The sequence below is a fragment of the Lucilia sericata genome, unplaced genomic scaffold (assembly GCF_015586225.1).
Source record: "Lucilia sericata isolate MDLA Ls3-8-SP2 unplaced genomic scaffold, ASM1558622v1 Contig000520F_arrow, whole genome shotgun sequence".
Classification (NCBI taxonomy): Eukaryota; Metazoa; Arthropoda; class Insecta; order Diptera; family Calliphoridae; genus Lucilia; species Lucilia sericata.
This window is the reverse complement of record NW_023994532.1, coordinates 275,560-300,706: the sequence shown is the minus strand read 5'-3', so window position 1 is coordinate 300,706 and position 25,147 is coordinate 275,560. Positions and strand designations below refer to the sequence as shown.

The 25,147-nt window shown below is 32.5% G+C and overlaps 2 protein-coding genes across 8 annotated transcripts; both read right to left on the bottom strand.

Annotated features, from left to right (window-relative positions):
- Positions 1-370: 370 nt before the first annotated feature.
- Positions 371-20,042, bottom strand: LOC119605789 (jmjC domain-containing histone demethylation protein 1). Of its 7 annotated transcripts, none has more exons than XM_037959095.1 (5): positions 19,794-20,042; positions 13,445-13,747; positions 5,282-5,442; positions 3,090-5,181; positions 371-2,514 (listed from the first exon to the last, which is right to left on the bottom strand). In XM_037959095.1, exons 2-5 carry the CDS (start codon positions 13,502-13,504, stop codon positions 1,045-1,047), a joined length of 3,783 nt encoding a protein of 1,260 aa, XP_037815023.1. In that variant the 5' UTR covers positions 13,505-13,747; positions 19,794-20,042; the 3' UTR covers positions 371-1,044. The 7 variants fall into 7 exon arrangements, with proteins under 7 accessions (XP_037815023.1, XP_037815025.1, XP_037815027.1 ...); XM_037959097.1 differs by having other exon boundaries at positions 19,845-20,042; XM_037959099.1 differs by lacking the exon at positions 19,794-20,042 and adding an exon at positions 19,534-19,728.
- A 1,753-nt stretch (positions 20,043-21,795) lies between these two features.
- Positions 21,796-24,241, bottom strand: LOC119605801. The gene is given in 4 exon segments (XM_037959114.1): positions 21,796-22,357; positions 22,359-22,808; positions 23,711-24,019; positions 24,082-24,241. Coding segments are annotated over 4 exon segments (873 nt in total). The 5' UTR covers positions 24,093-24,241; the 3' UTR covers positions 21,796-22,254.
- Positions 24,242-25,147: the final 906 nt, after the last annotated feature.

Sequence of the window (25,147 nt, the reverse complement as noted above, 5' to 3'; positions counted from 1 at the left end):
TCACGTGATCCATTATAAATATTGATAATAATTTTGGATTTCACAAAATTGGGGTTTTCTGTGATATGGAATACGATCCATCAATATTACATGCTACACGTTCAATACATATCACAATACAGCAAATATCACGATATATATTGAACGTGTGACACTGCCCTTATATTTTACCAAATTTTCTAGTTTCCAAAACCAAATTGCCACTTTTTTATTAAAAAAAAAACGCCGGCTTTAATAGGAAAAATAAAAGTTTTAAGTCAATACGTTTATTTTTCCTTTTGTAATTGCCTTTAAATTTATAAATTTATTTTTTTATATGTATTTTTTTATTCTTCATACATTACATTTATTAATTTTATATAGATTTATGTATGCATGTATATGATTTATTTTTTTATTTTTCAAATAATTCTTATAATTGCATGTATATGTATTTCTTAATTTTCTTTTGTTAGTACTATATGGTACATTATTTGAGTTGCATGATAATTTAAAATTTATAAAATTTCAAATATGACACTAAAAATGTGCGGATGTTTTTTTAATATTTTTTTAATGTTATTCATTGTTTATAATATAACTTAATTACAATTGAGGAGAACAAGAAGTGTTACGACAAATAATATGTTATATAGTATGTACAATATACATATAATATTATCGTTAACATTAGAATTTATAATAATAATTATAAATATATTTATTTAGTGGGTTGCAATTTGTTATGTGGTATTCTGTATTGATTTTATTCTTGTATGTGTTTTAATTTTAACTGAGCTTAATCGTTAAAGCTATTTAAAAGATCATAAAAGGGGAATGCTTTTTCATAAAGATACACTTTTTTATATCTATTGGATAATTTGCGTAATTTGTATGTGTATAAGTGTCTATTTAATTATATCCTTTATACAACTACAACTGATGAACGAAATTGTTTAAAATGTTTTAAATCTTTGGTTACTTCTTTATTTAATTCAAAAAACACTGTGCCTTGCTAAGGTTTATTTTGCATCGATATTGTGTAAAGAGAGAGTGAGAGAGATTTTATTCATTCCAAATACTTGCTGAACCAGCAGCTGATGAAATGGGAGTCGTTGAGGTGGAGAATGTGCTGCTAGCGCCTCCCGAGGAGAGTGGGGTTTGAGGTATTTTACGCTTTTCAACTAGCTTTATATCTTTGACACACAAATCATGCTTAGATTTGGCAGCAAATTTTATAACCGCCTGAGTAGATACTTGCGGTACATGCCTCAGGTCTAACCACACCAACTGATCACATTTTGCTAAATGATCCAATGATAGCTCGGATACCAAACGGCAAGCACTTAAATTTAATTCTACCAGGTTTGCAATGGCCGTTGGAGAAGTACCTATTTGAGCCACACCGGCATCGGTTATACGCTGGCAAGAAGATACATCTAAATGTATTAAATGTGGTAATGACTGCGTTATATAGCGCAATGCCACATCGGAAATATCGGTGCCAGCTATTCTCAATGTTTTTAAATCTCTTAAACGGGTTTTTGAATCGGTTAGACCGGGTCTTGAGTCTTTGGGCGGTGATAAAATGTCGCGTATGGCCGCATCATTTAGACCACGCACGAAACTTAAATCTAGAATTTGTAAAGGAGGACAAAGGCAGGTGTGTAAAGCTAAAACAGCTTGTATGGGACAATTTTGTAGAGAGAGATTCTTGAGCGCCGGTAGACGGGCTATGACCCAAGCCAATTGTCTTTTAGCAATTTGAGTCCAATCTAAGATTAAATGTTCCGGTTGACGCCTAACAATGGCGGTTAAAAGTGAAGCAGATAGTTTCATTTCAGCACAGTTCATTGTTTTCCACAAATCTGGATCTACGGCAACATTCGACCACACCTTACAAACCGAGCAGCAGGTTACCAACGTTTCTTGTGGTAAATAGCGGAATATAATTTTCAAAAGTGTGGCATCTAAAGCCAAATTTGGAGCAGCATGACTATTGCCATAGCCCGAATGTCCACCCGGTCTTACAACATATGATGGTTTTTTGAGTACCCTTGTCGAAGAATTCAACATTTGTTGAGCTAGTTGAGATCTAATCGAATTCTTTTTACGTGAACCTTGTCCTCCTGTCGCACCACCACCACCTATACCGCCTCCAATTCCAGTTATATTGCAGTCAATGGAAGCATTGGCATCTATGCTATCTTGCATACTGCTGCACATGCTTAAACCATCATCACTTTTACGTCGTTTAACTTTATCGCCAGCCGTTGGTGATATGCCGGGCGAAGGAGTATCATAGTTCCGTTCGGTTTTCACATCCAAAGGTATATGACGTTTAATGCCATGTTTCCAATTGTTGGTATTAGCGGAGCTTGTTTCCATTTCCGATTCACTGGTAAAAACAAATTCATTGTATTGTGGTATATTTGTTGATAAATGTGCATCCAAATGTTCACCACCAATATTAACTCCTCCCACCGAAACTCTGCGAACTTCAGACGATTTTTGGCGAGCACGAAAATGACGAGGCTAGAAATAAAAGATAATTAAATATATTAAAACTAGTTTTGAAAGATTAAATAATAAACAAATAAACGACCGATCCTTAGAAATAATCGCAGAATGCGGTTTGTATATCAATATCACTATCAATATCAAGTATGTGCCGATCTGAAAAAAACATTCACAGAATAAGTTGTATATATACAAGCCACATTTGAGTATAATTTGATTCCGATATCATTATTAATTCATGAGTTTTACAATTAAGTGATTTTGAGAAGGGAGTTATATAACCAATTATGGACCGATCCAGAAAAAACTTAAACAGATTTGGTTGTATATATATACAAGCGCCATTCGAGTATAATTCGTCCGCGATATCACTATTAATTCATGAGTTATATTTTTCCGGGAGTATGTCATGGGTGGTCAAGTCTAAATCGACTCCACTATATATAAAGACTCAGAATATAACATAATAGGATCGGAAACTTATATTGAAGAAATTACAAACGGAATGATAAACTTTTATAGACTATTCTTAGGGAGGTGAAGTGTACAAATACTTATAATCTTATTGAGGGAATATACATATTTATTACCTTATAATCATTGTTTTTCCCCGATTTACAACAACTGGGACATTCCCAACTATTTGGCAAATCCTCATTAACTATACCCTTAGCATCGGCTGCATATTCGGTACCATCTAGGGAGGAGAGAGCGCAATCAGGATGAGCAATTTCATAGCAAACCGAACATTCCATCAACGATGATGGACCATCTATAGAAGCCAATTGTTTAGTTTGTGGTGAGACGGGCGTCTGTCGCCAACCATCTAAATGACAAAATACACATTGGGCTGTAACGGGTAGCATGGGTGACAAGCATTGGCGCATCATGCATGTTTGTTTAGCTCTACCGGGTCCTCCAAACTTAACCATATCCAAACAGAAGCTGCATTCACCACAATCGGATCTTTGACAAGCAGCACAATTTTTACAACGAGTGCGTCTTCGACGTGGCTGTCCTAAACCGGTAACATTTGGTGATATCTTGGATGATTCGCCAGGAGAATGACAATTGTCAGTTGAACTGCTGCTGGGAGCATGTGATGTTTGTATAGGAGGCAGAATTTGTGTATGAACTGAATTGTAACTAGAACAAGATGCTATGACGCTAACGGCATTGTTATTATTGCTGTTGTTGATATTGTTGTTGGCAGCAGCCGCCACAGCATTAGCCAAATGCATTTTCTTTGGAGGTCGATATTTTATATTATCTGTGGGCGAAACAAATGTAGGCTGTTGCTGTTGTTGTTGCTCCTGTTGCTGTTGTGTTGACTGCTGGATATTACCATTTTCTATAGGTTCCTTTTTAATGGTAATACCATTATCCGTGGTTACTGTTGTTGTGCCGCTAAACGCCAAATGTGTGGTGGGAGTGGTATTCAAGCAGTCTGCTGCTTGTTGCTCTCGATTCATTTGCTGTTGTTCCCGTATGATTTCAGCATTTTTTCTAGCTATCTCTTGCTTAATTTCTTGCTTAACACGTGCACGATCATACTCTTGGAATATGGGATGCATTAAGCCGGGAGGTTTTAACACTGATTCACCAGTTATGGCCATGTCGGGTTTATCTTTACAATGTCTCTCCACCAAGGTGCGCACATCCTTTATTAATGCAACCGGATCACGTACCAGCTCGGGTACATTCTTCTTATTCGGTGGTAAATCATACAAATACATGACAATTTCTTTAAGACCAAACAGCTCATAATGGGTAAGGTGAATGTGAGGTCTTGAAGCCATTTCATTCTCCTCAATGGATGGTTCACCCTCTAAATGTGAATGCCCTAGCAGTACGTAAACGTAGCGTGCCAAAACATACCATAACATTTCCGTAAAGAAAGGATAACGAAACTTTTGCGGTACCTTTGTGGCATCTTCAACTTGTGCCGTTTTCAATTGCTTAACAATGCCGAAAGAATGCAAGAAATTTCCACCAAATACTAAAGAGTCAGTGGGTGTATATACAGCATGTATCCAACCAGTGGGTATAAAGAATGTATTACCGGCCGTTAGATATACACGAGCACACTTTTCCACTGTATCACCAAAGAAAATATCAGCTTGTTTGCCCGATAAAACCCATTTTTCATATAGCTGTAAGTTCTTTTCTGTTGGAGGTATTAACCAAAATACTTTGCTGCCCTTTAATATGTGATACCACACCGAAGTACCGCCGAAATCAATGTGAAAATCGGTATAACAGTTTTTAACCGACATCAGGCAATACTTTTGCACTTTTGGATACATCATATTACCCAAAAGATTTGTACCCTCCCTTTGAGCATCCTTTAGACTTTTGGGCCAGACAACATCGACCCAATCAATTTGTCTAACAATATCGGGACTTTGTATATAGCTATCGAGACGCGTATGGGAAAATTCCAACGATATAACGTTAAGTAAACGATCTTTTTGTGGATTATCATAATACTGTTGCCATTCTTTCATGGTCATTTGTAGATTTTTCTGTGTATTAACGTCCATAACATCTAGTATGCGACGAGAACCAACACATAAACGCACATCGTTTATTGTAAACTCATTAGGATCTGGCATACGTAAGCCCAAACCAGTTTTGTCGCGAAATAATAATGGTATATTAAAGCCATACTGTTGCAAGAAACTGAAAGTTTATTATGAAAAAAAAGTAGTATTAGTAAAAGATTAAGTCTGCAGACTGCATTAAATGTATAAACATATTTTATATAATAAGCATTACTTACGCGACATTTAAATCACTACCACGCATTTCGCGTACCATTCCAGTTTGTGCAAATTTAGCTGATTCCAGCTTTTCAGCAACACTAAAACCTCTTGCACCCTCCAAATCCTCATCACCCAAACCCCATTCTTCTAAATATTGTTTACGTTCCTTTCGTTCACGCTAAAATAAATAAAACAGAAAATGTATTTGTATTGTTTAAATTGTACATAGAAGAAATGTAAATATTAAATTAAAGCAACCGGAAATAAATTAATACCGGAACTAATGAAACAAAATGAATTGAAACATTGCAATGTGATACTCTCAAATATTTGTCGCTCTCTCTCTCTCTTTCACTTTGTTTCAGTGTTGAAAAAACGACTTAAACAATTTTTTAAAAAACGATTCTCAACTAGGGCTATATTGTCACCCTATATTCAAAAAATGCGAACTCAATTTTATTGTGTATGCTTTTATATGTATATTAAATTAAAACATAGATAATAATATTTTTTCTTGGAGCAGAAATCAGGTGATGACCCCTATTCACTCAATGCGATTCACTGGCTAATCGCCCACACGTTTAAATGTGCGAGTTTCGATAGAACAGTAGCACACAACCCACATTGCGAGAGTGCTATCACCGATAAGAACCTCTCCATTATGCTGTCCAGTAGCCATAAAATAAACTTCGAAATATCGGCCAATACATGAGAGTTGTCTCCCATTTTATGATGGATATAAGTGGAGTAGATAATCAGATGTAGTGAAATATGTCTTTGTTACACCGTTTTAAAAAACCGAACATCACACTGTCTTCTTATGCCCTGAACATCCTGCAGATGGTGTTGTGTCATCTGCATTGAAGGTCATTTAGAATGATAAGAAATAGAGCAGGAGAAAGAATTGAGCCTTGTGGTACCCCTGAATTTATTGTGAATTCTTTCGATGAGATCCCATTTGTACTTCGCTCGATATTGAGAGAGCAATTAGTTTTGATCCAACGCTTCAGAGATATCTAGAGTCTCCACTTTAATTTCGTAATACCGTAGAACGACCGCTATAAATGACTCTAAATACTGTATAATATGGTAGTTTAGCATATTTTCCATAACTTTGGAACGCGAAGAACAAATTACAATTTCCGGGTTTTTGAGACTCCATTTTTGGGGATTAGTAGTATTAGCAATCTTTCAGAATGCAGGAAATTTACCGGCATGGTAGAGCGCTGGAAAGATTAGCTAATGGAAAAATAGCGTCGAAAATCAAGACCATTGCTGGAATGTATAGTCTATTCTTTAGTGTAACCTAGTCTATGATCTAGTCTAGTGTATAGTCTAGTCTTTAGTTTAGACCATAATCTTGTCTAATCTATAGTCTAGTCTAGTGTATAGTCTAGTCTATAGTTTAGCCTATAGTATATAGTCTTGTCTAATCTATAGTCAAGTCTACAGTCTAGTCTTTATTCTATTCTATAATATAGTCTTTAGTATAGCCTATAGTATAGTATTATAGACATTTTCCAAAAACCGGTTTTCGAATAGTTCCAATAGTTGACATTTGAAAAAAACCGGTTGATATTTTTCAAATTCAGAAAAAACCGGTTAACCGGTTTTTCATTATAAATAAAAAAAATCTATTTTAATTTGAAAAAATTAACGTTTATGTTTAAATTTGATTAATAAAACATGGCCCGAACTGATTTTTAACAGTTTAAAAGATTATAACTTTAGATTTAGTCGTCTGATTTACATTATTTCTTTAATATAAAAAAATTAGGAAAAAAGTGGGACACTTCTGTTAAACATAAGGAACTTTGTAATCCTAGCTTATTCTAAAATCCCTGCTTAGGCAATTTTCATAGGCATTCCAACACTTCCATAATATTTCAAATTAATTATTGTTATAGGAATATAATCTTAAGATTGGTAAAATTTTATCAAGCAGTTATTCCAATCAATTTTACAAATAAAATTTGTTAATTAATTAATAAAATCAAAAAAGTTTAACCAAAGGTGCTTTAGAAAAATATACTCTAGTTCCTGTACCCCAATATTTTTAAAATTTAGACGGGCTGTATTATTATTTACTTCAAAAATTAATTTAAGTAATCTTTGAATACAAAGCAAATAAAAGTATTCAAAACCGGGTTTTAAAAAGTAAAAAAAACCGGGTTATTCGATATTCGAAAAATCAACATTTAGAAAAAACCGACACTGGTAAAGCAGAAAAAACCGGTTTTAAAACCGGTTGAAAAACCGAGGCGATCACCCTAGTATATAGTCTTGTCTAATCTATAGTCAAATCTACAGTTTAGTCTTTAGTCTATTCTATAATATAGTCTATAGTCTAGTTTTTAGTTTAGTCTAGTCTATAGTCTTGTTTATAGTCTAGTCTATTCTATAGTCTATACTATAGTCTTGTGTATGGTCTAGTCTATAGTCTACAGTCTTGTTTTTTGTAAAATTCTTTATTTGGTAAATTAGAAAATTTCCAGCTATTGTTTAATTTTGACGTTTTCTAGTGGCTAGCGGTTTTTGTAAAACGATTTAACGTGGAAAAAATTAGCAACACTGCTTGCAATCGTCTTCCATGAGGAACGATACAAAAATGGTAAAGTTGAAATACATAGATTTTCTTTCTAATCTTTTTCAATTCCACATATCATTTGTCTACCAAACTTCATACAGGATAGATGTGGAGTAAGATAATGTTCTATGAAAAATGTATTCCTACCTCATGTAGTCTTCGTATATTTATACGAATTATGTAAATAAAGCGCGCTAAAAAAAAACCTTCCACAATATACATATGTACATACATACATACATTCTTACTTTCATATGTATTGTGCAATTTTGAGCAACCCTCTACAATAAAGTTTGCTCAATTTTCCCATTTATGACATATGGTTCTGTTGCTGTTGCTATATAGTGGATACACATACAAACCCCCAACCTCCAGTAAGAAATTTAACAGAACAATGGCGTAACAATACCGCGTCATACTCAAAATTAACCCATTTTACTTAGTCTCTTATATTATCTACTAGTAGGAAGAAGGACACAAATTTTAATGATGTTTATTAAGATACAGTAAAAATAAATATGCAGATTAGGGGTATAACTTTTAAAATTTTGTTAATACAGATTAGGTTTGTAGAAAATTTATTAGAATGAGATTTTTCCATAGATATTAAGGAAGTTACTTCCACGTTACTTGTTTTCAAAATAATTCAAGAAAACTTAATTTCCCTTGCTGGGCAATTTGCCAGATATTTGGTTATACCCTTATTGTATAATAAATATTTACGTAAAAGCTTATACAAATATACATATACATAAGTACATATGTATAAATATAAAGTTATTTTTCCGTTTTTTAGTATTGAATATCATATAATTGATAATATTCATTGTTCATCATATATAAATTTAATTTTTTTTGCATATTTTAAAGGAAAATATGCCTCCTACATAGAATGAATAGGAATGTTTATTTTTAACATAAATGTACTATTTTAGACGCAATATTTTTAGGTGATTTTGAACAAGCAAAATTATATCTTCTTAAAGTGTGAAATATGTGATCAATATCTTCAAAATAGATAAAATATTATACCCTACACCAATATAATGGGAATGCTATTATTATGCGCCTGTGCTGATGTTTGTAACACACAAAAATACACCCACCTTAATGTTTGCTAATCGGCTGTGTGTCCATGTAAATCATGTGCGCTCGCTACAGTATGCAATTTTTAAGATAATTTAATCATAATCGCACGGACTCTTCTTTTTACCTAAGGACTAAATTGGCTGAAATCGGTCTATTATTTCACCTAGCCCTAATACAATCGTACACCTCCAATAGGAAATTTGAGCTCATAATTATGTTTAATATTCCAGAAGCCTCAATATAAAGTCTCCCCAAAGTTAAGTCCCATAAAAAAGTGCAACTCCACTCGGAAACTTAAAAGTTTATTGTAATTTCCTTCGTACGAAGGGGAAATTCAGAAATAGACAAAAAAAATTTAGAAAACAAAAAGAACATAAAGAAAAAAGAACAGTGGAAAAAGATGGACTACCAGAGGGTTTCAAGCTAGAAGTTATGCCGATTCAGTTTCTTAAGAAAATAGTATAAAGCAAGATCCGTTTTGGATCGTACGCAACAGGCCCGATAGTGGCCTAAGTGTCTTTCTTCGGGTTTGATGTATTATACATCCTCCTATCAACCTAACCTAAGATCCGTTTTCATTATTTCCTGAGTATTTTCCTTCTACCAAAGCCTGCTTTCAATAAACGTCTTTAAAAAGTTGGCTCCACTACTTAGATAAACTTATTTCGAAGCCATCTAACATGAACAGCACTATATTCTCATGCCCTGAATATCAAGAATATTTTATTCCTTTATATTTACACCACCTATCTATCTATCTATCTATCTATCTATCTATCTATCTATCTATCTATCTATCTATCTATCTATCTATCTATCTATCTATCTATCTATCTATCAATCTATCTATCAATCTATCTATCTATCTATCTATCTATCTATCTATCTATCTATCTATCTATCTATCTATCTATCTATCTATCTATCTATCTATCTATCTATCTATCTATCTATCTATCTATCTATCTATCTATCTATCTATCTATCTATCTATCTATCTATCTATCTATCTATCTATCTATCTATCTATCTATCTATCTATCTATCTATCTATCTATCTATCTATCTATCTATCTATCTATCTATCTATCTATCTATCTATCTATCTATCTATCTATCTATCAATCTATCTATCTATCTATCTATCTATCTATCTATCTATCTATCTATCTATCTATCTATCTATCTATCTATCTATCTATCTATCTATCAATCTATCAATCTATCAATCTATCTATCTATCTATCTATCTATCTATCTATCTATCTATCTATCTATCTATCTATCTATCTATCTATCTATCTATCTATCTATCTATCTATCTATCTATCTATCTATCTATCTATCTATCTATCTATCTATCTATCTATCTATCTATCTATCTATCTATCTATCTATCTATCTATCTATCTATCTATCTATCTATCTATCTATCTATCTATCTATCTATCTATCTATCTATCTATCTCTCTATCTATCTATCTATCTATCTATCTATCTATCTATCTATCTATCTATCTATGGAATATTCTATTAACTAGTCTAGTCGAGAATAATTCTTATAGTCACTAGTATATTATTTTCTCCACAACTGTATGTCCTGGCACTTTTTTTCCATTTGATTTTATGCTCATAATAACAAACTTGTTTTGCAAGTTCTTTGTAATCGTGTGTATCATCATCATCGGTAGAAGCAACAACTTTTCAATTCATTACATTTGGTTTAAATGAAATATTGAAGAGAACTTTTAGGACCTTGAGAGCATATTATACCTATAGTAGTTGTTAATATTTTAGCACGAAATTATAAATTGTACATCAGGTAATGCACAGCACAACACATTTCTATATGCTAAAACCCATTCTATATGTGTATTTTTTTGTGGTTAAATACGAAAGAGTGTTGTTATTGAAAAAAGGGCAATATTTAACACAAACATCACAAGTATTATTGCATTAATAAATTGTCAATTTTATATTTGCTGTAAACATTCGATAAAAGATAAAATATAAGTACAAATATTGTTATTGTTAAATCACAAAGATATTTTGTGCCCATTGTTCCGTTCAAAAATAGATACAGACTCTGGTCGATATCAATCAAAATTGTGCAAATATTTGATATGGTTTGAAATAGGTTTCGTGCGATTGTAAGATATTGGTTTAAATTTTAAAATTTTATTTCGATTAGTGAGGGATCATACTGTCAGAAATACCGGTTACACTTAATAATATATTCATATAAATTTATAACATTTTTTTAAATACTAAAAAAATCTTAACACTCCATTTTATACTGTTATAATGCCCTTAATAGGCTAAAATTATAAACATTATCGAATTTCCCAAAACTGTAGGTAGGTAGAGTTAATTACACCTAGAAATATTTTCAATAGATTTACTTTTTAAACCCATATTGCATTTTCTGATAACACGAGTGAGTAAATAGTAGTGTGTGCCTTAGTATTCATAAGTGAGACTATCAATTAAACAATTGAGAGAGAAGAAAATAATGTAAAACAAAATTGGAAAAAATCGCATACAAAACCAAAATCAACATAATATAAAAAATATTAATTTGTAAGAGTGGTGGTACGTTGGTTACAAAAGTACACTTTCCTGTGTCATGCCAAACGTAACTATATATGATTTTTATAAGTAGAGGAGTAGTGATAGTTGACAATAGATATTAGTAGAGAATATAAGGCAACATGTGATTCATGGCGAAACTAATAAGGTGAAGTCATTTCAACAGCTGATTGTTTTTTTTTGTACATGGAAATTTAGCCCGAAGCTGCCAAACTCCATATAAAAAAATTCTCTCTCAAATTCTCCGACGCTATCAAACTACATATATAAAAAATTTCATGAATTAGCCGCAAAATGAAATGACTTCACCTTATAGTCTATTCACCTTGTGTGATTCGTTATTCCTCTTATTCTGCATTTAAATTCGAATCGAAATTTTCTCCCCTTTCTCAGGAACTATCTATTAGAAAGATCTAACATTAATATTTTCAACAAAATTATCCTAATTTAATCATATTAAAGATATTATAACAGCGCGATGTCACCTTTATTTATAAAATTGTTTATAACGTACTGAAAGTACTTTCCGTTGGCTTCAAAATAAAGGTTAAATCTCTGATATATCTTGTTTCTTTTTAAGATATGAAGAGCAAAATCGCGACGTTTAAAACAGTAACATAAAGGCGATATGCAGCGAAAAACAAAAATCTTCAAAAAATAAAAAGGAAAATTTAAAAATTTTTCTATAAAAAAAGAACAATTTAAAACAATTTTCTTAAAAAAGAAAAGTTTAAAAAAATTTTCTATAAAAAAAGGAAAATTTAAAAAATTTCAAATAAAAAAGGATTATTTCACAAATTTTCTATAAAAAAAAATAGTTATATTTAAAAAATTTAAAACAAGATACTTTATTTGAAAAATTTTCTGAAAAAAAGATAAATTTTCTATAAAAAAAAGGAAAAATATGTCCATGTCAACAATGTAGAACCGGCACCTGTATCTTGGATCCGTCGATAAATACTACACACCCCTCAAAAAGTTTGTCGGATCCACTTAATTCATACTTATTCGAAAGTTATATAGTAAGCGTTGTGCCTAAATCTAAAGTCCATTTGGCGCGGAAGTTTTTTGCACCAAAATGACCCGAGTAAAATGTTGTGATAGGACCTAATTTTTCCTTATAACCCCGAAATTTGAAGTCGATTCAACGCGGGTAACTTTTTTGACGTGAAAAAATTTCACCTGTTGTGAAATTTTTTGATAGAATTTTATAAAAAACGAACAGCTGTTACAAACAAAATGAATGAGTTCACGATAGCAATTTCCCTTTGAGGGGAAAGAACATTTTAAGGGACCAAATTTTCACTTCCATTGGCGATAGAGGTACTTATATACATATGTATAAAAAAATAATTTTTGGTACAATTTTACACAAAAATAAAACATTTTCGAATCCCATCACTGATGGTCGTTGAGCGAACACTAAAAAGTCACAGTCAAACGAAAGCGAATATTTGATAAAGAAGAAGACAAACAACGTGGAATAGAAATGTGAAAAAACAACAATCACAATAAAAAGCGAAAAGAATTCGTCATGCGGCGTTAGTGAGTTTAGTTTGGTCGTTTCATTACGCTACCAAAAGCGTTCCTGTTAACATGAGTAACGCGGCGTATAGAGTATTTTTCATTTAATTTTTCTTAAAAAAAAAAAACGAAAAATTTTTTACGCTGCACAGTTATAAAGTGCGCGTACGCACTGCACATATACATACATATATATATATTTTTATATATATTTCCATTTTTTTTATTACAAATTATATTATTTACTTTCAATTAACATACAAATCATAAATTATAAAAACAACATAAAAAACTAGATATTATGATAACACTTATAAATTTAATACAAATTTTTTTAAAGAAAACATATTTTAATTAAAAAAAATGTTTTAAATTGAAAAAAAAAACTTACCAACTGGCGTCGTTGCGTTGCCTTTTGTTGTTTTCCTGGCGATTCCGTTGATTCGGACATCGCCACAGCTTAAATTTAACTTCTTTTTTTTTTGTTACGTTTTAAGTACTTGTTATTTTTGAGAGAAGTTTAACTTGTTTCTTTTACTTTTATGTTTTTTTTCTTAACCAAATCACATTTATTTTAAAATTCTTTGCATAAAAGGTAAAAATAATGATGTTTGCTGTGGTATCTTTACACAGACGACATATCTATGTACATATGTATGTATGTAAATAACCCGATCCAATGATTTATGCTAGACTGTAAAATTAATAAATAAATTTTTTTTATTCAACAATTTTAATTTTTAATAAAATAAAACATATTTTTTTCTACAATTCACCCTATAAAATGTCAAAAACAAACACACTTAAATGTCAAAAACAAATCACTTACAACGTCAAACTGACTGATAGACTTGTTTATGTTTTATTTGTATTATTTAACTTAAATTTTATTATTATATTTAATAAATAACGTTAAAACTATTATCGCGTTTATCATTACCGCAGGTCGGTTAGTAAGTGATGGTGTTTTTTTGTTGTTGTTTCTTTCTATTTTACAAAAATGGTTACGACCCGAATACAAAAATATCGTAAGCAGAGCTATTTAATAGCGCAAACACACAGCACAAGTCTATATCTAACGAAGCGTCTGAATAAACTGAATTGATTGTTTGTTGTACAATATCACATTTGTACTGTGTATTTTAATGTCAGACCGTTTTCATATTGTTTCATTTAAAAATACACTCACGCGTACACACACACACTATTGCGAAGAATACACTCAAAAATTCCAAACAAGGAAGGACTCTTAAGTTTTTCTCTATACGTGTACTAAAGGGATGCAAAATAAATTTACAGCAAATCCCTGCTGCTTTAGGAGTCTATGTATCTCTTTTAAATACTTCCTTACATTCCTTAAACAACTCGTATGTTTATATTGTTGAGGGGGAGGAAGTCATTTGCCTCTTTAGTGTAAATCTAGGTATTTTTGGGTTCTATAAATTAATTTTCGAAATATCGGCTTTTTGTCAAAAAAATTGGAAATCGACTATTTTGTTTAAAAAAAATAGTTTGTAAATGGACTATTTTGTGTGAAAAAGTCGACTTTCTAAACAAAAGTTAAAAGAAGTCGGAAAAGACGAAAGGTGCGATAAAGTCTAAAACATATATTTATACCCAGATTATTAGGATAGGTCCATAATTGACCCTACCGCCCATTGTTCATTACTGGCTTAAAAATTAGAATATAGCGATGAAATTCGACACACTTAAGTTTCATGCGAATGTCAAAATCTCTATACCAAATTTTATATGGATCGGTCAATAATTGACCCCACCCCCCTTATAAGGTCCCCTTCAGAAAATGACATGAACCCTCATTACTAGCTTAAAAATACGAGTATAGCTATGAAATTTTACATAAGTAAGTCTCTTAGGAGCCAAAACCTCTCTACCAAATTTTATGCAGAGCGGTCCATAAATGACCTTATCGCCCAATAAGGTCCCCTTCAGAAAATGACTTTAACGTTAATTACTGTCTTAAAAATACGAGTATAGCGATGAAATTCGACACACATAAGTTCCATGTGAGCCAAAATCTCTTTATCAAATTTTATGTTGATCGGTCAATAATTCACCCTACCTCTCATATAAGGTCCTCCTCAGTAAATTTGATGAGCAATATCCCTGATGTTTATAGGGCAGCATTCAGAATATTGCACTCTTACTTGTTTATGTTTTATTTGAAAGCTATGACCAATTCTATGTCGATCGGGAAAACTTTCACGGAATGACTTCGAGTATTATATTGTCCCAATAGCATTATTAATTCATTATTTATATACGATTAAGTGATTTTCGAAAATTGACTTTATATGGAAGCTAATCTCGGAATAATTTGTTTATATATACAACATTTTCGTGTTAGATTTTTGTTTTGTTTCGGAATTCTGCTCAGCGAACTTCTCGAAAGCAGTTCTGATAAAGGGAATTCGGATTCGGATCTTACAAATTTCTGAGGTCATCTGAAAACTGATTTCAACTCGGAATATGTATACTTTCAAAATTGAGAAATCGACTTTTCTTAAATTGACAAAAAGTCGGTCGAAGCAGTTGGTAGTTTTGTACATGGTTGACGATGGAAAAGCACCTATTTTTAGGATCGGAGTTCGATATCCATAAATAAGCCAAGATCTTGTTCCTTACTCATATGGGAAATACTGTGGTAAGTCTGGTATGAACATTCTCTGACAAAGAACGAAATTTTATCGATAACACCAGAACAGTATACCATAACTCCATACAACCCATCACACAATACATACTTTCGTCCGTCACATTTAAAAGAAAACTTATGCAACGCATTCCCGAACTACAGGGACATTAGTTTAGTGCTTTTTCCATAAGCATATTTCCGAAATCATGTTATTTTGACGCTGATGGATTTTATATATTCGATATTTAGAATATCAGTATCATACCTCCCCAGAAAAAATGGTGGAAATATTGCAAGCTTATAAAGAAATGTTAGAAGAAAAGATTTGTTTCGACCGATATACGCAAAAGTTCTAGCTAGTAAACAATACTCATAATACGTGTCGTTGAACGATGCATACCGACGATAATGTGGCTGTTGCCATAAGTGTTGAAAATTAATCCAAATCCATTAACTCGCCATCAATGTCAAATATAACCTTGATGATGGACTTTTTATGGGAGAATAATACAAGCCAATAAATGTTTAATCCAAAAGGCCAATAACTAAATCTGACCTTAAAAATGGCAATAGAATCAGGTTTTCAAGTTATCTTCGCTTAAACTTAAAACCCCCAGTGTTCATATAATGTTGTAACCGCGCAAAGTCATCTTTATTTATAAAATTTGTTATGCCATCTGAAGATCCTATTTATTGGCTTAAAATTTAAGGTTAAACCTCTGTTATATACTTCATTGTAATCCTGAATCGAAGAATATCTGATTTAACTAATTAGAACAACGTACGATGGGTCTTTACGCACGGATGTCTGTGAGTTCATAAATTTCTCGGAAATACAGAACTAAATATTTCATTCCAATTCGTTTCATCTCATGTTCCAGTCAGATATTAATACCTGTGTTGTTATGGTTTATTGAAATTGGTCACATGAATATCTAAGTAGCAATGATACAAGAGGTTATAAGAAGTAAATTATTTAACACAGGCTTGGCCATGGATATATGTGTTTTTAAGCCCAATTTAAGTTACGAATGTGTTAAACTACCGTTTTTTGACATTTATTATCTCTGCCAAATTAGTTTATGCTCATAAATAAAAAACTATTGACGTCCTGGAGGCCAACATTTTTCTTGGTTTTCGTGACATATGGCCAGCAATTCTCGAAGAAGGGGCCAAAATTTTATCGGTCTTAAAAAAAAACTACCGTACAAAAATCATATTTCTCATGTAAAGAGAATTCGTCAATGAATCAGATTTACGCGTCGATATATACATAATTAATAATGTCCAGACGAATATTTGAGTTGGTTAAGAAGTCCAGTACCTATTATCTAGGACTTAACCACACAGTGGTTTATTTTAAACGCAGGGTGCTCTTAAAAGGCTCTGATCGTCCTTTAGTGGTGCAAAGAGCACTGCAGTCAATCAAACCAAAGACTATACTTACAACTGTTCCAACTTTAAAATATCAGAAACCCAACATATTCCAGGACATTCTTAAAGCGCTGGCTCTCAGCCAAACCTATGAGATGACAACTGTTGCTTCGTCAACAACGCCTAGAGATATATTTGGCAGTACTAAGCCAAATTTCTCCTCCCCGATTTCGCCTTCAAAGTCTTGTGTTTACCCCCGAGTTTAAAACTCATACCTTTAAGTTCTGAGATAACACCTCTTTACTCTGGTATTGCGATAACTCATAACAGTCGATACACAGGAATATGGCCACAACCCCTCATAATAAGCAAATCTAAGGTTAGTAATATGATGCGTATTCACAGTGGATACACAGGAATACGGGCACAACCCTGCAAAATTGGACGAGTGGATTGAGATGAAGGTGGAGCATGCGGAAAGTGAGACCCTGTTACACTTTTTTGTCATTGCCAGACATTCGTCGAAATTAGTTATTTCAGATTGGAAAACATTTTAAGAAATTTCGTCCAGGAAATTGAGTTTCTGAACATCGGATGATAACATCTTTACAAAGGAGCGCACAACAGCACAGCGAAAACGTGATCATGATGCATTTCTTCGGATTTGATATATTATGCATGCTCACCTCAAAATAAGTAAAATATAAAATATCCATGCAACCAAAGAATTTTTAGCGAAAATTAATACCGGTTGTCAAACCGCATATAAGTAGACTTATAGACCGAAAATCGTTCTAAATTTACTCATTCCCAAATTACGCATTTTTTAAATGCAGTATTTCTCCTTAAGCACAAACCGGCTTATTTAATTTTATTTCCAACCTTTCAACGATACACCATAATTTATTACGCGTAATACAAGTAAATAATAAAATATCTTGTTGGTTGAGACTTTTGTTTCGTTTCGATTCGTTTCTCAAATGGATCCCCGTGTTATTAACCAACCAACACAGTTTTGTTGTTATTTAGCTGACTGACTGGCTACAAGCATATGCATCAGGCATGGAAAATTAAGTAGTATTGTATTTTTTTCAGAACGTTTTGACATAGAAAAATATCGCAGTACCCTCATGGCTCTTATCACTTAAGCACTTTTTCTTATCTTTTGCTCAAAATAGCACATAAACTTGATAATAGACTAAGTCAATGTGATAGTTCGTAAACTAGTCAACAGACTATTAAATAGACTTGTCAGCCGAATAGTCCACAGAGTAGACAATAGGCCATAGACTAGTCCATAGAGTAGTCAATAGGCTACTCCATACACTAGTCAATGGGCTAGTTTATAGACTCAATAGACTATTTCATAAACTAGTCAATAGGCCATAGACTAGTCCAAAGACCAGTTAATAGATTACTCCAGAAACTAATCAATAGACTAGACCATAGAGTAGTCAATTGACCCATCCATAGACTAGTCAATATACAAGTCAATAGACTAGTGAATAGACTAATCAATATGGTAGTTTATACACTAGTCAAGTACAAGTCCAGAGATTAGTCAATAGGCTTGTCATACTACTTCAATGATCAGTACGCAGACTAGTAATTAGACAAGTTCACCGGCTAGTCCTTACTCTAACTAATAGATTTGTTCAAAAATCTTTAAATCAAAAAGCTTTAAAATGTTATTCTGTACTTTGAATCCGAAAAAAGTATTAATTTGAAAAACATTTTTACAATTTCAAAATTTTAATGTTCCATGCCTGATATGCATGTTAGTATTCTCTATTCTATATTTGATGATATTATTTCACAGGTCAACGAGAATACGTTAGCTTCAGTCTGTTAATGGCACTGGTACAATGTGTATCTATTGAGAGACGGATGGACGCTTTATGGGAGTGGGGGGTCTTCAAGTGTTGTACGTACGTGTGTATGTTTAGTAAATAAAACTGAAAACGAAATTTATTTAAACGAATATTATGACGATTCTTTTTTATTTGCATTTTTTTTTTGATCCGATACAATGTGTTTATTATTTTCTTTTTGTTTTGTTTTAAGATTAAGAACATGCTGCAGCATTTAAAAACAATTTATTTTATTTTTTTCAAAATTTATTTATGAATATTTTTGTATGTATTTATATAAAATATGTCACACACACGCCTCTTAAATTCAACTCAAACCTATTTTTTAATTGGTCAGTTTCAGTATTTAAGCGATTTAAATATTCTTTTTTGCAGATTTTTACTTCCTTATGATAAAAAAAAAAAACTTTGGATAAAATATCAAAAAAAATGTGTAAATACAAAAATATTTTTCACAATTATGTCGTTTAAAAAAAGTTTAAAAATATTTTAAATTTTTAATTGAAGTTTTTTTTAATACATTTTTTGTTCTACACTTGTCTATATTCTTTTGTTGTTTTAGTTAGTATTCACACTCACTCACTTGCTCACTCACTCTTAGTGATGACGACGATGACGAGATTTTCAATTTTTCTTTTTCTTTAAGCCTCGTATATTGTACTTATGTATATGTGTGTGTGTATGATTACACTATGTTAATTCACTTTGTTTTTTATTTTCTATAGACAAAATGATATATATACCCTCATATAGAGTTAAGTAGTTGGTTAATTTTTTTCTAAAGTACACTTAATTTTGTTTGCTACAAATCGGAATTAATTTTTTTTAATATTTATTACCAAAAATTGATTATCTATATTAGAATATAAAAGTTTTCCGCTATCAATCACCTCGTTCATAGGAAAATTGTCTTATTATTTTTCTTGATTGATGAAAAACTTTTTTTAGCTGCGTGTTCTTTTTTTTTTGCACAAAGTATGAAAAATGTATTATTATTTGCTCGTTATTATGTTGATACGACAAATTTGGAGAAAAAAATTACAAATTCACTGTTAGCGCACACCGATCACACGTCCACACCTTTCAATGGCAATGCCATGAATGAAAATGAAATACTTTGCAAAAAGCCTAAAAAAAGAGTGAATTTGACAGCAAACATTTGATTGGGGAACATTTTGGTTTTGAAACGTAGGCATTATTGGGCACATTGTTGCTTTTAGTTAGTACTAGTTGAATTTAGTAGTAGATTTTGGTTTAACGCTTTTGAGGCCGTCAAGCAATCATATTTGACAAAAAATCAAATATACCTATATGAAATAAAAATAAAAAATAAATAAATGCTGTTAGTTACTTCCTTACTTGCTTACTTACTTACTTGCTTACTTACTTACTTACTTACATGCTTACTTACTTACTTCTTATGCTTACTTACTTACATGCTTACTTACTTACTTACTTACTTACTTACCTACTTACTTACCTACTTACTTACTTACTTACTTACTTACTTACTTACTTACTTACTTACTTACTTACTTACTTACTTACTTACTTACTTACTTACTTACTTACTTACTTACTTACTTACTTACTTACTTACTTACTTACTTACTACTTACTTACTTACTTACTTACTTACTTACTTACTTACTTACTTACTTACTTACTTACTTACTTACTTACTTACTTACTTACTTACTACTTACTTACTTACTTACTTACTTACTTACTTACTTACTTACTTACTTACTTACTTACTTACTTACTTACTTACTTACTTACTTACTTACTTACTTACTTACTTACTTACTTACTTACTTACTTACTTACTTACTTACTTACTTACTTACTTACTTACTTACTTACTTACTTACTTACTTACTACTTACTTACTTACTTACTTACTTACTTACTTACTTACTTACTTACTTACTTACTTACTTACTTACTACTTACTTACTTACTTACTTACTTACTTACTTACTTACTTACTTACTTACTTACTTACTTACTTACTTACTTACTTACTTACTTACTTACGAAACGCACGCACTTACGCACTTAAGTTGGTTTTTCGAATTGAAATGCAGAAACCCTAGAAATGAGGAAGCGCTGGATTCGAATAAATTCGCGATTTTTCAATACATTTTTGAAGATAATACTTTTTTTCGCTAATTACGCAAAAGAGGCAAAGCTCCCCATATAAGAAAGGCTGATGAGATAAATGATTAGATATTTAATTTATAATTCATTTCATATTCCACCCCTATTCTTCATTTCGATTACGTTTCCGCATTCAGTTACGATACGATCGAAAATATGTATTCCAACAAAACACGGAATCGTAAGAAAAAGAAGAAGCAATTCCATTTTATTTCAATGCTTTACGATTGTGTGTATTCTGCATAACGAGCCTAACTACGTTTTTGTATGTTGTTATTTTAATGACGGAGCTTCGAATCGAAATGCAGAATACCAAAGTTGGCAAACGGAGAAAATTTCGATTCGAATTGAAATACAGAATAGTGGTGATTATTTTACATTACATAAGTAAAACCCTATGCATAGTTAGTTTGAAAGGAGGATGTATATACATCAAATCTGAAGAAATACACCTAGGCCTCTATCGGGCCTGTTGTGCGCTCCTTAACCAGTGCCTCAGGTGGGAATCGAACCCACCACCTCCGGTCTACCAGACTAGAACACTAACCACTAACCTACCGGAGGCCACATGCATAAAATTAGCATCAGTTTATTTGGCTCAGCATCGCAACCTAATCATCAGATGGAGGTGATGCATTTCCAAACAGGTATAGTAAAAACGATCTGCTTTTGATAATTGATCAAATATATTTATATATATTTTTTATTAATTAAATGTAATTATTTAAAATTACTTAAAAATTTAATCACTTTTAGCTGTTAAACAAGCGACTTAAATGATAAACATGGCTTAATTGTTAAGTAAGAATATTTCTGTGTTTTTTGTTTCGTTCTCTGTATCAGTAGAATCACATCATCGAATTTCGAGTCGTATAAAATAATATAAAAAAGTATTAATACACATTAAAAAAGATTAATATAAAAAAATAGGATAACTCAAATATAGATATAGTAGGACATATTTGTTTATATCTAAAAATCAGCAGTCATGTTATATTTAATGAAAAGAAAAAACATGTCTTCAAAATATATTTGAGACATCAACTAACAAATATCCTAACATACAATATTTTCATATAGGCAAATAACGTGGATAGTGTTTATGAAAAACAAACACGTTTCAACTAAAACATCACACTACAAATCCTCATCCATACTATCGGGTTTAACATTATTAAAATCTAAATTACAAGTATTATTGTTATCGATAAAGTCATCAATTTCATCCGGCTGTTCGGGGCGGTAAATCAACATCGGGAATTGTATAATCCTCAATTGTTTCGTTATCTTTTATATCCCTTTTGTTATCATTTTCATTCATATTATTTCTGCTGAAAATATTCATAATCGGTGACGGTTGCCACAACACCAAAGCCGTACAGGGTTTATTTATACGATGTAGAAGTGCCTCGGGAAAATATGAAACTTTTTTCTGTTCATTATTAAATTTTTTCAACTCTTCACACATAGTTATACGATTGGCATTACGTAGTTTCTCTTCCAATTCCTTGGCCGTTACTTGATAGTCTTCGTAGGTTAAATTTGAAAAACACTTGCCACTTGTGGAGGGTACTTCATCGCCGTTGTCATCTGTTATATTACCAGTATTATGTTGTATATAATCACTAGATATATGTAAGCCATTAAAATGAGCGGTAATTTTCTCTTCCGATATGAATTGTTTGATGGGTCTATAAAGGGGAAAGATGAAATGAATAAAAATTAAAATATCACTAAAACCTTAAATTAGTTTTATTTGAAAATTATTTTGACAGCTTTAAAAATGTATCGGACATAAATTCGAATTATCAAAAAATTCGAAATTTTTAAATATTCAACAAAATTATAAAGTTTTTTTCAAAATATGGAATTAATACATTATTAATTAAATATTGTTCAAGCTAGAAATTGAAAAAACTGTAATAAAACTAAAATATATTTTTTAAGAATTCTTCTAGTTCAATTCTAGTTAGTTTCAGTTCGAGTATAGTTAATTTCAGTTCAGTTCTAGCTCAGATCTATTTCTGTTGTAGTTCAGTTTAGTTCTACTTATAGTTCAATCCTAGTTCAGATGTAGTTCAGTTCAAGTAAATTTCAGCTCTAGTTTAGTTATAGTTCTGTTCTAGTTGAGTTTTAGTTCAGTTCTATTTCAGTCCTAGTTGAGATGTAGTTCAGTTCTAGTTAATTTCACACCTAGTTCAGTTCTAGGGCAGCTCTAGTTCAGATCAGTTCTAGAACAGTTCGAGTTCTGTTCTAGTTTATTTCAGTTCTGTTTTTTTTTTTTGGTTTAGTTCTAGTTTTTAGTTCCGTTCTAGTTTATTTCACATCAATTCAGTTCTAGTTTATTTCTTGTTGTGATGTAGTGGAAAACAATAGTGGTTCTGGCAAATCAGTGGTCAATATGAAGCATCAGTCTTAAAATCTGATGGGACCGTATAAAAAGTGCCCTCTACGATGTATGCTCAGCTTGTGATCATAGTCTTCATAATATACCTCTCATATTCATTAGCCCTGAACGTACTATTTCACATTGTCAAAAAAAAAAAAAAAAAAATCATGGACTAAGCCGGCAGCATAAACTTTGTAAACTTACAATGTTCCTATTGCATTAAACTCTGACTTTCGTTTTTGATGCAACAAAGCCCGTCTCATTGCATTATTCTTATGCGGTGCATGCGCTGTAAATTCCATTACATCTCCAGTATGATCGGCTTTAGTTATTTTCCAAGGCATTGATTCCATACTCCAATTAGTGGTCGGTGTTGGCATAACATGTACTGTCGCTTCAGTAGGTTGTTGCATGCTGCTGGGATTATTTAGTGGTAAAAACATTTGTTGTTGCTGCTGCTGGTGTTCTTGCATTTGTTGTATTATGGGTACATGCTCAGATGTTGATATCTGTCTAAATAACAAATGAAAATATGAAATAAATTTTACACATTTTGTTATTATCCTACAACTTACTGTAAGTTCATTGCAGTTAATATTTTATTTATTTGTATATGTTTTAGCTAGTTGGTTTTTACTAAAAAAAATCGTGTCCAAACTTTTTTAGCTGGTTTTTTTTTTGCAAATTTTTAACTGCTTGAAATTTTTGACATTTTATTATTTACCTTTTTTCATTTTATTTACGTCTACTGGAATGTGCTAGAAAAGTGCAATCGAGTTGCCATATTTTAACGGCTTGCCTTAAAATCGCTAGAAATTAAATTTCACATTCGTATTAGCTTAAGTTTGATTTTTTAGAGAGACCAATAACGAAATAAGTTCTTAGGTAATATGTAAGTAAGTAAGTAAGTAAGTAAGTAAGTAAGTAAGTAGTAGTGTAGTAAGTAGTAGTAGTAGTAAGTAAGTAGTAAGTCAGTCGTCCGTACGTAGTACGTAGTACGTCCGTCCGTACGTCAGTAAGTCCGTCCGTCCGTAGTCGTCCGTCCGTCCTCCGTCCGTCGTAAGTCCGTCCGTCCGTCCGTCCAGTCCTCCGTCCGTCCGTCCGTCCGTCCGTCGTGTCCGTCCGTCGTCCGTCGTCCGTCCGTCCGTCCGTCCGTCCGTCCGTCCGTCCGTCCGTGTCCGTCCGTCCGTCGTGTCCGTCCGTCCGTCCGTCCGTCGTCCGTCCGTCCGTCCGTCCGTCCGTCCGTCCGTCCGTCCGTCCCGTCCGTCCGTCCGTCCGTCCGTCCGTCCGTCCTCCGTCCGTCCGTCCGTCCGTCTCCGTCCGTCCGTCCGTCGTCCGTCCGTCCGTCCGTCCGTCCGTCCGTCCGTCCGTCCGTCCGTCGTCCGTCCGTCCGTCCGTCCGTCCGTCCGTCCCGTCCGTCCGTCCGTCCGTCCGTCCGTCCGTCGTCCGTCGTCCGTCCGTCCGTCCGTCCTTCCGTCCGTCCGTCCGTCGTCGTCCGTCCGTCTCCGTCCGTCCGTCCTCCGTCCGGCGTACACCTTAATTCTTAATTTAATAGCTGCGACAAATTTTTAAAATACAGGCAACTCTATAATATAAAATGTTTGGTTTGCTATAAAAGCACTAGCAAAATTCAGACAAATT